This window comes from Notolabrus celidotus, chromosome 11 (assembly GCF_009762535.1).
Source record: "Notolabrus celidotus isolate fNotCel1 chromosome 11, fNotCel1.pri, whole genome shotgun sequence".
Taxonomy (NCBI): domain Eukaryota; kingdom Metazoa; phylum Chordata; class Actinopteri; order Labriformes; family Labridae; genus Notolabrus; species Notolabrus celidotus.
In genome coordinates, this window is record NC_048282.1 from 9255864 (window position 1) to 9269337 (window position 13474).

The 13474-nt window shown below is 40.6% G+C and overlaps 1 protein-coding gene across 1 annotated transcript in view; it reads left to right on the forward strand.

The window, feature by feature from the left end:
- The window catches only part of LOC117821529 (plexin-A1-like), a 281657-nt gene that overhangs the window by 208658 nt on the left and 59525 nt on the right, over window positions 1-13474 (forward strand). Inside the window, exons 13-16 of the mRNA XM_034695886.1 lie at window positions 2876-3032; window positions 4000-4115; window positions 4744-4880; window positions 8130-8297. Of these exons, the coding sequence (XP_034551777.1) occupies window positions 2876-3032; window positions 4000-4115; window positions 4744-4880; window positions 8130-8297 (578 nt within the window). The remainder of the gene's footprint in view (window positions 1-2875; window positions 3033-3999; window positions 4116-4743; window positions 4881-8129; window positions 8298-13474) is intronic.

The following is a 13474-nucleotide window of genomic DNA, read 5'->3' on the forward strand; positions in this document are numbered from 1 at the left end:
TTAAGGATTTAATGTAAACAAAATTCCAAAGTCCCATATAGTCCCAGAAAAATCAGTATTTTATGTTGTGTATCATCAAACCCTGTCAGTCCGAATTCCATGCAATTAATACAGCCTGAGAATGTACAAGACTACAATGATAGTGTCTCAGGAGGTATCTACATTAAGTGGGGTCTATTCATATCCAAGAGGAGGTACTTTCTATTCGTCTATGTCGCCTCTGTAAACCACATATGCTATTTAAGTGCAACTAGTTTTGATCTGGTGCACAAGTTAAATAGGCAACTGCTCCAGTTTGCTTTTAATGATCCCTCCAATGACTTACTACACCATACTAAGAGATTTGGATCCATCATGAGTGTTTCTAATTCCAATGAAACAGACAGCCTGATTGTTTCTTGATTTGTATATTGATGTGTGTCCATTGAAATTGGAAAGATATGGAGAATTTGACATGGCTATTAATTGGCTTATACAGCTTCAAATATTGTTGACATATGTACCCATGCTGCATTTTGCAAGAACTTGCAGAGATACTTTGGTAAACATTTCCAGTTTATCATAGTTTGCTGGTTTTAATGATGGTGTGTATCTTAACTGCTCCTTTGCGTGCAGGAAATGATTATCAATGTTATGTTCCTTCCGTTGGTAGCTGTGCTCATTAGAAGTGAAACAAGGTATAGTATAATAACTGATATAGAAGTATGTTGGATATGCTCAGAAATACTTTTTCTCCACTGTGGGTGTGTGTTTGTATTGGGATATTTTTTTCCCATAGTCGTGATTGGTCCCCCTTCCAGTGCCCCCCTCAGTTTAATGGTGGTAATCCCCTTTAACAGCACTGTTCTTTCTCTTTCTCTGTTGCCTCTCTGTCTGTGGCTCTGCCACTGTTTATATCCCAGGGCTTGGTGGCTGGCTGATATTGTGTTTTGTGGTATCATAGCTTCATTCTTCCAAAACCATCTGAGGCCTCATTTCCACACCCCGACATCTGTTGTCCATATCGTACCCTAGAGCTTGATGGCTACTCGCTCTACTCTGTGTTTACCAGCTATTGTGTTTGTAGAACCAAAGTGCTGAAGCTCTACTGGCGCCTGAGGTTCCAATGTGAGTCTGCTTCCAAAATGTAGGCAGCAATATACCCTGCCAGACTGCTTTCACTCAGTCTATTCATTCATTATTTTCTAAGGTTTTAATTTCTAACTGCGTCCCATGACACTTCATACATTATCTTTACATCATTATTACACTGCAGCTGAAACTCTTGCTCTTAAACTATATTCCTCACTTTCAGCTGTAGGACTGATTGTCTTTGTCTTTGCATAGTAACACCTGGTGGTGCAAAAGGTGTTTTTTTCCCCAACATACGAGGCTTTCCAAAATCCTGTATGTCTGTTTGGTTTGTGTATAAACTTTTTAAACTTGATCGTAGTCTGTGTGACGGTGAAGAGGTGTTTTAAAGATCAACAGAGGCGGCAGCCATATTGGATATGCTGATGAAGCCTAACTTTTAGTAAACCAAGACACAGCTAAAGAGGTGGAGCTGAGGTGGACTTTTAGCCTGCTGGCAAACAGCTACATTGAACCCACCTCAATCCAAGTGAGTCAACTTTTCGGTAATCACTGTTTTTTTCTTGCATTGCTCTGTTTACAACACTAATTAAAAAGTTCATGAATCTTCTGACTGATTTTTTTTAATCGTAGACCTTCAGCTGCAGCAACTATTTTCTTTCAATTTGTTGCATTCTTTCCTTATTTAGGAGTAATCAAAGTCGAAATACTTCAATCATACCTGAAAAAATCTGACATTTTTTTTAATACGATCTAGTGAGTTTGCAACTACTGGCTAATGGCAGCTTTTTAATTTTGCAGACTTACAGTATATCTGAGTAACAGTGCGCTGTATGTTTGGCATTGCAGTTTGGTTCGAATCAGAGAGCAGCAAGTTTATCTGCATTAGCGGTCAGAGTTAAATCTCACATTTTAGGCGATACAAAATGTTTGTTCCCCTCACGGTTGAAGACAGTTTATGAAGTGTCATTGTCTTTGAGTTTGGCGCGGTCTATGTTGTATACTAACACAATGCCTTCATGCTGTTGCTGTCTGAGTTTGCATGTCTACACTGCGCTGTCTGCTCAGCCGAGCATTGCAGGAGAACAGGCCATCGGACATATTACACATAATTGCCTCATGATGCTTGTTAGGGATTAGGTTGATCCGTGCTGTATGTGTCGGTGTGTAGTGTGTAAGTGTGTGTGTTTGTGACTGCCACCGTCCATCAGTCACCATATTTGTTTTGTCACACCACACCTGTCCCCGTTACGCGCCATAATCTGGCGAGATAAATCACATTATGGTCAGACAGCGCTGCTGAGCGTTAACACCGCCACTGCCCCGCCGACGAAGCCAAGCAAGCGTAATAAGTTTCAATTAGACGAAGCTGGTTTGGTTCTGTGTGTCAGCGCGAGCTGTTGTTTTCACCCTCTTTATCTCATTTTCATTGTTTTACTAGGCCAAGAGGGAGATTTTTCTTCATTAAAACTTAAATCAACAGATACAGGCAATCCTGAATAGTGTGTGCATGTTTGTGTGCATGTGTAGCTCTGTGTGTCGAGTGTTTTCATGCATGTTTGTGTGAGATTTTCTTTGCTCAGTCAGTTTTGGAAACTTTAAACTTGTTTACTATGTGCAGCATATAAAACTGTGAATACAATCTCCTCATGAGAGTGTGTAATTTTATGCCTGTTAAAAAGAGGTATACTGCTTTCTGTGTCCCTCTTCTTTCATCCTTCCTTGTTTATTAATTTTTCTTCCATCTCTTTTGTTCCTCCTCCATCCTTTCTTTCCTCTCATCTCCATCCTCTTGTTGCACCAGTTGTTCCCAGAGACAGGACCACGCCAAGGTGGGACCAGGGTGACCATCCTGGGGGAGAATCTGGGTCTGCAGTTCAGAGACATCCAGGTGGGAGTCAGGCTGGGCAAGGTGCCCTGCGTTCCCATTGAGGAGGAGTATGTGAGCGCCAGAGAGGTAAGTTAAGGAACAGAGGACAGCCCCCGTAGAGTAAGCAAAAAATGCACAAAGGTAGAAAACAGCATAAATGAGGTATAACAAGGATAGAGACAAAGCAGAGTGCAGTTGCAGACACAGACAGGAATAATTTGTTGAGCGCAAACACGCCAACCAGACCCCTTTCATCCCGACCAATCAAATGATGTTTGTATTGGTGCCCATGCAGCCTCATCCAGCAGCTGATAATAAAGTGACATCAGGTTTTTTCCGTGTTTGTAAATTCCATCTGTCGTTCTCCTCCATTACTCCCTACATATGCTATTTCCTTTATTTTCCCAATCCCTCCATCCTGACATTTACTCCTCGGCAGGGTCCTACACGGCTGAGGAATTGAGTTCATGCAGATCAAACAATCTCTCTGTAGTGCACTTAGTTGGGAAATGATGCATGTTGAGATGGGGGGCATCTGTATTCAAATATTACACACACATCAGTTATTCTACAAACTTTATTATCGCTGCCTTTCCCTGCACCGCCTCACACCGGTCTGTTTTTATATTTTCACCCTCATTACCAGACAGAACCCAACCTTTCTTGGCTTTCTTTATTATTCTGGTCGATTCTCCTAAAACACTGGCTGGTATTACGGTGAAGTAATAATGCATTCAAAACCCACACCTTAAGTACTGCTACGTCTACAGTGCATAAGACAAGGACAGTTTGTTCATCTTGTGTTATTTGATTTGCTTCCGATATAATTGTACTGTGACGTTATAGTGCAATGGTGCAAAACAGCTGAAGAACACACTTTTGGATTTGAGGTATTTTTAGTAGAGGAGGTCCAAATTGAGGATGTATTTGATGTACCCGCACACAACAAAACCAATGTACAGTCTTTAAAAGGTAATTCATACAATAAAAAGGTAGCAAATTACAAAATACAATAACCATACCCGTACTCTGTCCTTTTCTCTGCTCTTACAGAATAGTGTGTTTACTGAAAGATGCCACCAGCTACCGTGTCCAAGAGGCCCAGGTGGAGGTGTGTGTGAGGGACTGTGTCAACGACTACCGAGCCCTGTCACCCAGGCCGTTCACCTTCGTGGTAAGTGACACACAACGTGGATTGTTTGTGGTTTTGGTGGTGGTTAGATAACGTGCTCCATATGAACCGTGACAACTTCATAATAGAGACTGCTGAGAAGAAATGTATCAAGGTACTGAGCGGCTGAACTCGAGACCAACTTTATAAAGACTGTAAAGATGTGAATTTTTAAGACTTCGCATTTAGGATACTACAGATCAATGTTGTCATTTCTTTAAATCTAGGATACATAGAATCTCTGTGTCGTAAAATGAGTTGGTCAATGGATAACTTTTGGTACAAAAGAGCCAAAATCAGCCAAGCAGAAGGCAGAGGCCAAATGCTTAGAGTCACGGTTAAATTAGTTTGTACTCTGCCAAATATCCCATGAAAATAGATTATTTGTAGTGTAGACTTGCTCCTGTGGCTCCAATATACGGGTTTTTATGTAAATATCCATTTTGTTCCACATAATTAATGTTTTTGCATGAATTGCTTGATTTATTATGTTAAAAATAATTATTTGAAAACTATGCATGCTAAAAATTGATCATTTGTTTTCCCTGAATTTTCTTATTAAGTTTGCAAATGATTCCTCTGTGATACCGCTTCTGGTTCCTGTTAAAAATATTTTTTCTCTTTTCTCTAGACTCCATATTTCACCCGTATCCAGCCATCTCAGGGGCCCATATCTGGTGGCACCAGGGTCACCATTGAGGGAAGCTACCTCAACGCAGGCAGCTCTGTGTCTGTCAGTATCGGACCACTGCCCTGCTACTTCAAAAAGTAAGGGAACCCCTCTTCTTTGAATCTAAATTAAATTCCAGCTGTGCCTGTGGGTAAATTGGACAATCACAGTGGAGGATAGTCGGATTTAGATAAGAGTGGAACCAAAAAGAACTTGGAGTGGTAACACAATTTTTAATTATAACTGGAGGTAGTGTAGATGATACATGAAGATAAAGGGAATCTGTGCATAAACAAACACCCCTCTCTTCGGAGGTGTGTGTATCAGTTTGTCAGGTTAGGGTGTGTCGTGTTTCTTTTGCTTGCAGACACACAGCTCCTCTTTGTCTGAGCTCACACAGCACAAAATATCCAAACTATCGCCACAGTAGCTTGGATGTCAAATGCATGGATTAGCCTCGTATAGCTAATCTCTATTGACGCCTCTGTATGTGAGCTTTGACAGCAGTCAGCTTTGACAGCAGTCACTTCTGCTTCTGCTGCAGCCTCCTCGCAATAATCCAACAGATTCCTCTTCATCACCACCGCTCGCTCACCTCGACTCTGTCTTTATCTGTCACATCCCGACTGTGTGGCTGTTTGTGGCATCTTGTGAAGGTTGCTGGGGCGTGTGTTCTTTGTGAATGAGGTTGCTATGGTTACCAACCAAGGCCTTTGGAGAGTAGATGTTGTAGATTCTCTCTCACTCCTCTCTCTCCCTCCCTCTCTCTCCCACTCCCTCCCTCCCTCTCTGTGCAGCAACCATGCTATAGAGGCACAATAGAATGTGCAACACTACATTAAAGTGTGTACACACAACTCTCTCTCTTGCTCACACACACACTCACATACACCCATATGCACACACACAATCACACAGACGCATAAATACACACACATACATCTCTGCTGTGAAGTCATGGCCCAGAAAAGCAGCCACCACTCAACTGTGCTAAATACATATAGATAATGTAGCTGCTAGGGACTGCTCTCAAGACTGCGACTGAAAATGTTATTTGCCTTTGAGACATGCAGGCTTGGACAAACACACACACACATACACACTCTCACGCACACAAACTCTCACAGAAACACACTTTTTATCCCTCCCCCAGTGTTTGTGACTGGTGGCGTTGATCCTTGTCATTGAACCAATCAAAGCAGTTATAAACTTCATTAAACACGACTTCACTGCTCTGTTTTTGGTTCTACATCCATTTCTTCCTCCTGTACTAAACACAGCATGTTCTCTTTTTTATAAAGACATACCAAAGACGAGGAGCAGTCATATTTTTATTTCACAGCCTTTGCAAAAGAAAAAAAAATAGAACATATCTTTTCTTCTTTGGTTCAGTCTTCACTTTGGAGTTATCTCACGACCAGTGAAATAAAAGTACTTTACAACTGAGCTCTTCGCTTCATTATATTAATTTGTATCTTTAATAGATTTACATCCAACACAGACATCAATTAAAGCATGTGATCTGCATCTGGAGAAATGCGTTTTAAGTTAAGTAATAAGTATGACACATCAGATCTGGTCTGGCTTGAATAGTTTCAGATTTTGGTCCGCTGTCAATTCGTAACACTTGAACACATTTTTAAGAAAGAAAGTCAAATTGAAAAGTCATCAAACCCCTCCTCTTCCTGTAAGTTGGCAAAGCTACATGTATTTTTCCAGGACATTGCTTCCCTTCACCTGTAACATGTCAACATAACTGTGTATGTATTATCTAATCATAACGCAGTCACAAACAAGATATATTGATTCAGTCAAGCCTTTATTTAAAAAAAACCTGAATAAATCATTCAGACTTCCCTCTTTGCATTGATGTTAAGCTGTACAGAGACGGATAATTAAAACAAATCAAGTGTTAAGGGACAGTGTTCAGTAAAAACAATTGTACCCTGAGGTGAAGCTGTGTGAGTTCATCTTACAACAATAATCAAGATGTGAGTAATAGGAATAGAGCTGATTTTAAAAATGTGTTAAAAATTACATCATGTGTTTTATGCAAAAACACTAAAGCAGATATTTCCAAGTTCATGATTTATAATCAGAATGATGATGTACTGCTGGAGTCAAGGATTGCCCGCATTTTCAGGACTCGTGACTCGACTTGGACTCCAGTGCCAGTGACTCAGACTTGATCTTGGACTCAAGCATTTGGAATCAGGAGGGACTTATTTATTCAAAGGACTGTTGTTGTTTTGTGCACAGTCAGAAACCTATTTTTCATTTTTAAGCACCTGAGGCTCACAAATCATGGGTTTTACATTCAAGGATTTTACAGTAAATGCAAACAAGAGCAGTGTAACATGTTTGTTAGATTCTACCCTAGTTCTTCTTTGGTGATCAGGACTTGGACTTGAACACTGTGCACTCAACACTTGACTCAGACTCGAAGTTTGGTGAATTGACCACAACACTCCTGCAGGAATTAAAGAAAGCACTTGTTCGCTTCAGGTATAAATATACAGGCAATTAGTTCTAGCGTCATTATTCACTATACCTGAATCTGGGTTACATGTTAACACTAGGTGTAAATTCTGTCACAGGTAAAGCAGCCAACACATAATGTATACAGCTGTTAATTGCTCACATTGTGTTGATCAAAAGCTCTGCCTGTGATCAGCCAGCAGGGCCTCCAGTGATTCAGCGGGCCAGCAGAGGGGTCATCTTTCAGGACCGATTTGTCTGGCTGGCCTGGCTGAAGTGGTCACTTGTTAATTCATCCAATCAAATTAGCTTTAAACAATATGTTTTTAGAGGATGAGACTAATAAACCCTCCAGGCTGCATGCTGGTAATTACTGACACAATGAGAAAGTCATTAAATATGTCAACGCTTCAGCTTGGACCTTGGTGTTTAACGGATGTTCTGGCAGGAGAAACTAATCATTGCCTCTTTGTTATTATAATTCTGTTTTGGAAGTGATCAGACTGCAGGCTGCGTCTTTGTGGGGGACTGTTGAGGGTCTGCTTCTTTTGTTTTCTTTGTTGAATTAAATTCTGTCTCTGTCAAACTTCTGAAAATGATTTTAAGTCACTGTTATTTTCTTTTAAGCTATTGTGAGAAGTTTAAAATAGTTTCTTCCCTTTTATACTGGTGATAAGATTTATCCCTGTGAACAAAAAGCAGTACTTTAATGTTTTTAAAAACATGGATTGTTGGATTTTTATTCAACAGTTTGGTTTATGTCTTTGTGTAAATTTTGCATTCATCCAAGCTGAATATTGACCCCTCTCCAATTAGCATATCTGACTAATGCATGTTGGATGTGTTGTATCTTTTGTGTGTCTACTTAGGAGAAATGCCCGTGAGATAGTGTGCGTTACACCAGCTGGACTAGCACCGGGCAGTTCTTCAGTCTTGGTGGACATCGATGACGCTGAGCTCAGAAACCCAGAAGTGAAGTTTAACTACACTGAAGATCCCACCGTTCTGAGGATTGAGCCGGACTGGAGCATTGCCAGGTAAGACATTTAGAGATGGAACACTTCCTTTCATCCATTTATGGAGGGAAGCAATAGACATTTATCAGCATCCTGTGTTTTGGCACCAAATACCAGATTTAGGTAGAAAGACGATGTTTGATTTCATTTCTTAAGTGAATCAAAGCAGCGTTGGAGAGTTCCTGCAAGAAACTCAATAAATGCACTGGACTAAATATGCTCTCACTTAGTGGTGGAACTTTTGGATTGTGGGGTACATTTTGCAACTAAACACCTAGATTTTTTACATGACTGTTTGTGATGTAGCAGCGTTGGCATATTAAACCAGAGGAAGCGTTTAAATGCCAGTTGCAAACTCTGACAGGCGGGTTGGATAGAAGTAAATTGATGATGCCTTCGGATATTTCTCATCCGTCTCAAACAAGAATGTTTAAGTGGACGAAATCAAGAGTAGCAGAAGTTGCAGAGTGCATGATCAGAAAATGTGAGTTGTCAGATTATGCAGCCTATTGATTGGTCGAAAGTGATTAGTGATTGAAGAGGAAGCTTACAGCGATCATCTGATGGTGTGTGAGGCTAATGTGGCCTGTCTGAACTAATTAAATTAAAAGAACTGTGTGATACTGTGATCCACAGCCGGCCGTACAGTACTATACATCTGCAGCTAAATGAATGGTTACAACCCTCTTTGGCAATTTTGGCAGTACTTTTGTTTGGCTTAGAAATTTAATTTTAATCTTTAAAATTGTTTCAAGAAAAGCTCTCTCATAAGGGGTCAATATTTCCCCGGGATATATTTTTGAATATTCTTCCCTTAAAAATCAAAAATCAAATTCATACAAAACTAACACGTATCAGCAGATTTGTTTTGGTGTAACTGTAATGCTGACCAATGCATTTTCTATCAACAATACAAAGAATTGTTTTCAGTAGTGTATCAAGCAAGTTCAATGCAGGCCACACTCTTGTAGAAAACAGGACTGGTTTGTGTCAGACAGTCCTCTGTGGTTAAAATCGGCTGTATTTATGTCTTAAAATGTAAGTTTCTATCATTTATCACCCAACTGTTAGAGTAGACCTCGCTGCTCAAACATACTTCAAAAAACCTGCGGCCCACATTTTTTCTTATTTCCTCTGTACATCTCCTTTTTTATTCCCTTTCCTCTTAATTTACCTTAAGGTTTGGAAAACTCTGTAACTTGGCCCTGCTCCCACAAATTGTACCTCCTCCCTTCCTGCTCCTCTCCGTACACCTCTGTGTTGTTTCCTCCCTGTGGTGATCATCATAGATGGTAGCAGAAAGATGCAGAGCTTGTTAGAGAGGAGTGTTGATGAATCCTGCCCTGTTCCTTTTGCCCAGTCGGACTAGCTGGGAAGCAGCTGAGGCCCAATCACTGCCCTGCACACCCACTGTGATGGTGTTGTTTTGTTGAGTTCTACTTCAGGAAGCTCACCCAGGGGGTGACCATCCCACATATAAAAAGAAGCATGCATGCACACACGCACACACACACACACACCACACACACACACACAAACACACACACACACACTCACACACACACACACACACACACACACACACACACGCGCACACACATGCACACACATGCACACACATGCACACACACACACATACTCACACCCCACTGATTCCCAGAGTCCCTGATGTTTGGCCCCAGATCTCCGCTCCATCTGGCTGAGAAAACCAGAGAACAACACACACCGCACAAACAGAGACCAAACTGTGAGTGTGTGTATTGCTTCCAGCTAGTGGAAGCTTTAATTTAGCAAGTGTCCTCTCTCACAGAATCACATGTTGGCTCAGGTATAACAAACCACTGCAATCTGATATCATTCTGGTTGCACACTGTCTACATCTGTGCAGTACATGCCCACCTGCAGAGTATTATTATTGTGCTCAGGTGATGATAGCTATTGTGCTCAGGTGATGATAGCAAGGGTGGATAAAAGACAGTGAGATAGAGAAAAGACAGAGAGTGCATTATCATTGTGCTTGGCTGATGATATTCCATTTAGGAAGACGGCAGAGCACTTTAAAAATAAATCAATGACAAGAGCTCATCTGGGACACTGAGGAAAGAAATTTGGGCAGCAGCAGAGGTTAGAAAAGCAATTTTGAACCTAAATTTTCAAATATTCTCTCAAACTGGCGAGGTAGATTAAGCAGATGGATATGAGCCTGCCACTCCTTCATCAAGTGGTGCCAAGGTGCCCTTAAGCAAGGCACTACAAATACAGTGCAGCTGCTCAGTGGTAACTATTAGAACTGGTTGGACATAGAAGTGTAAATATAAGTTTTCAAGTAGCAAGCAAGCAGCTACACCATATCTTAAGAGATATTTAATTATTGAATTTATCCAAGAGCGGTGAAGCATAGTTACACACGTGGCCTCCTTTTGCAGTGGCGGTCGTAATCCCATGTAAAAAGGAGCGCTAACAATTGTCATGCTAGTCAGACACAAAAAAACTCCCAGTTTCTGCCTGATTTCATCTTACTGTACTTTTTTAATGATGATTTTACAAATGTGAACTTATTAAAATGTTGTTAAAGAGGGCAAGACGCTCTTCATGCTAGCTGCTTGCTAACTGTAATAAGCAGGTAAATTAAGCAAGTACATCAGCTTACAAAATTTAAAATTTTGCTAAAACTGCTCATGTAAAAAACATCGACTTATATCTCATTACTTTCTCCTTTTTTTAATGAAATATTTATACCTTAAAAGTGTGTTAAAAAACATGAGGGTGCAGCACGGGTATCATTTGGCTATGGTAGTTTCCTTTTGCTCCCAATCAACTGCAAGTGGACGTAGCCTCTTTGATTTCATGCAGTGATTTGTGGACTACTTTTTTTAAAACCTTGCTTCAGGCATTTCAGCGGCCACTTCTTGAGTTTTTCTGCCCATACCAGCAATTTTGGATGAGATCATGTATATGCATTGCCACATCTACACCTTAATTAGCACTTTGTAATGGTACTGACTCAACTTATAAAGGGGCGATTTCATTTAGTAGACACTTTTATCCAAAGGGTCATACACCTGAGAGTAAAACAACAGTGAGGTTCCAGACAGGAGGGAAGAACATTAGTAAGCGCCACCAGGTGTCTCAAGACCAGTCAGTGCTACCATGCAGTGCTAGCACTCGTCAATTACAAGGTAGTCGTTTCCTGCTTTATGTAAAATTACCCAAATTGAAACCTTAACTTCTAAGACAATAAACATGCTGGATTATATGGACTGTAGTAATTAATCAGCTAGGAAGTAGGGTCATTTTCTGGTTCATTTCCAAAGAATGAGACTTCTTTTGCAAACCAAGCAGACGCCTCATGTAGGCCAATGCTAATCAAATTTAAAAAGTAGGGTTAAGGCACTTTTGCATTGGCTTTAAGAATCATTTGGCTACATCACCTTCTTGCAGTCTGTGCTCTGTGACGAGAAGTGAATCCACCTGGTGACACGGCTTTGCCACATTTTTGCTGTTGTCGATGCTGCTTAAGTGATGTCAGCCATTACTTGATATTTGTGTTTGAATTCTGCACTGTCTGGCTAATCGTTCCTCTTTGCTCTGTTAAAACTTGAAGGGAAGCTTTTAAGCATTCCCTGAGGTACCACACAATGTTGCAAAAAAAATCTGACAGTCAGGGAAGGAAAATTTAGAGCAAAAACAGGGTGAAAAAGGCAAACAGAGAGTGGTGAAAGATAAAGAGAGGGCAGAGATGGCAGGAGATGAAGCGAGATCAGACAGAGAGAAACACAAACAGCAGAGGTTGGATTTCCCCAGCTATCCCTGAGAGTTTATCCTGATTGTCTTGTTGTCTCTTCCCTGAAGCATGAACCTGAGCTAAAGAGACTCACTTAGACAAAGAGACGAGCAACAGGGACAGAGGGACTCAGCACAAATATACATCAAGCTGAGGAGGTGGAGCAGCAGCAGGAAGAGGAGGAGGAGGAGGAGGCAGAGGACAGGTGGTGTTATAAGAAGTGCAGACTGATCATAGCTCCATGACTCCTTTCTGGCAAAAGATTGTAAATCTTATTAAAAACTAGTACATTTTGCTGTGTTGCTCCTTTGATTATCATCCATGCTAGAATCAAAGCAAACAAAATTTAAGCCTTGCCTAAAACAAAACAGTTCAAAGTGCCAGTAAATATTGATCCTTGTTCTGAGTTTGACAGTCAGGGCTTTAGATGATTTCTATTATTGATACATAATTCTCCTTGATACATATTTGCATTAGTCTGAACTTTATGCATAGATAAAGAATGCAGGAGTACCTCATACATCATTTAACTACTCTGCATTCAGAGAGGATTTAGGAGAATAAAGAATAACGTTCAGAGATGGATATTTCAGAATATAACAACCCAAACATCTCCACTTTAATTAGACTCTGCTCAACAGCCGATGCTTTATTTGTACAAAATTAATTTTACCCAATCATGGCAGAGTTTTATGGCTTTCAGCCATTGTGAATTTGAAGTGTGTCACTTCCAGTCGCTTGAGCTGAATTTGGCTCTTGAAGATAACAGCGCTGTGGTAAAAATGACAAGAATAGATTGTCATAAAGTGTGTATGTGAACAGAAAAGGAGCGCAAACAGTGAAATGCTGCTACAGAGAGGTTAGCTGTGAAAATACTAAAGTCTTCATGACCCTTGTGCTGCCATTCATATCACACTCGCGATGCTGGTATCCAAAAAAATGAAGATGTAAGAACCTGTTCCTCTCAGAAACTTTCAGAGGAGATTAGCCAGACTTGAATCATGTAGTCGACCAACAATAGCAAAGATAGTACGTCTACTTTTATCAATCCCTCACTCTTCTTATTGTTATTGTAAGTGTCCCTGCATTACAGTGAGAGATACATGTCCAGTAATAACCAGTCAGACTCTAACATCAGGCTCCGTCTCTTCTTAATACGTCCATATCATCTCTGATGGTGCTCGTAGTTCTTGATGTAAGTGTGTCATAAATGTCTTCAATGGGAGGACGACAGCATTTTAAAGAAATCAATTCAGGCAGTTCTGTTAACCTACCAGATGAAATGTGCACATTTGTCCTTCTGTGGTAGCTTAACCGGGGACAAAGGCTTGCTTAATGCTACAGTGAATGGCATAATGCTTCAGCGTGATTCTCAGATGATGTGTCGACCTTTAAAAGCATTGTAACTGGCTAT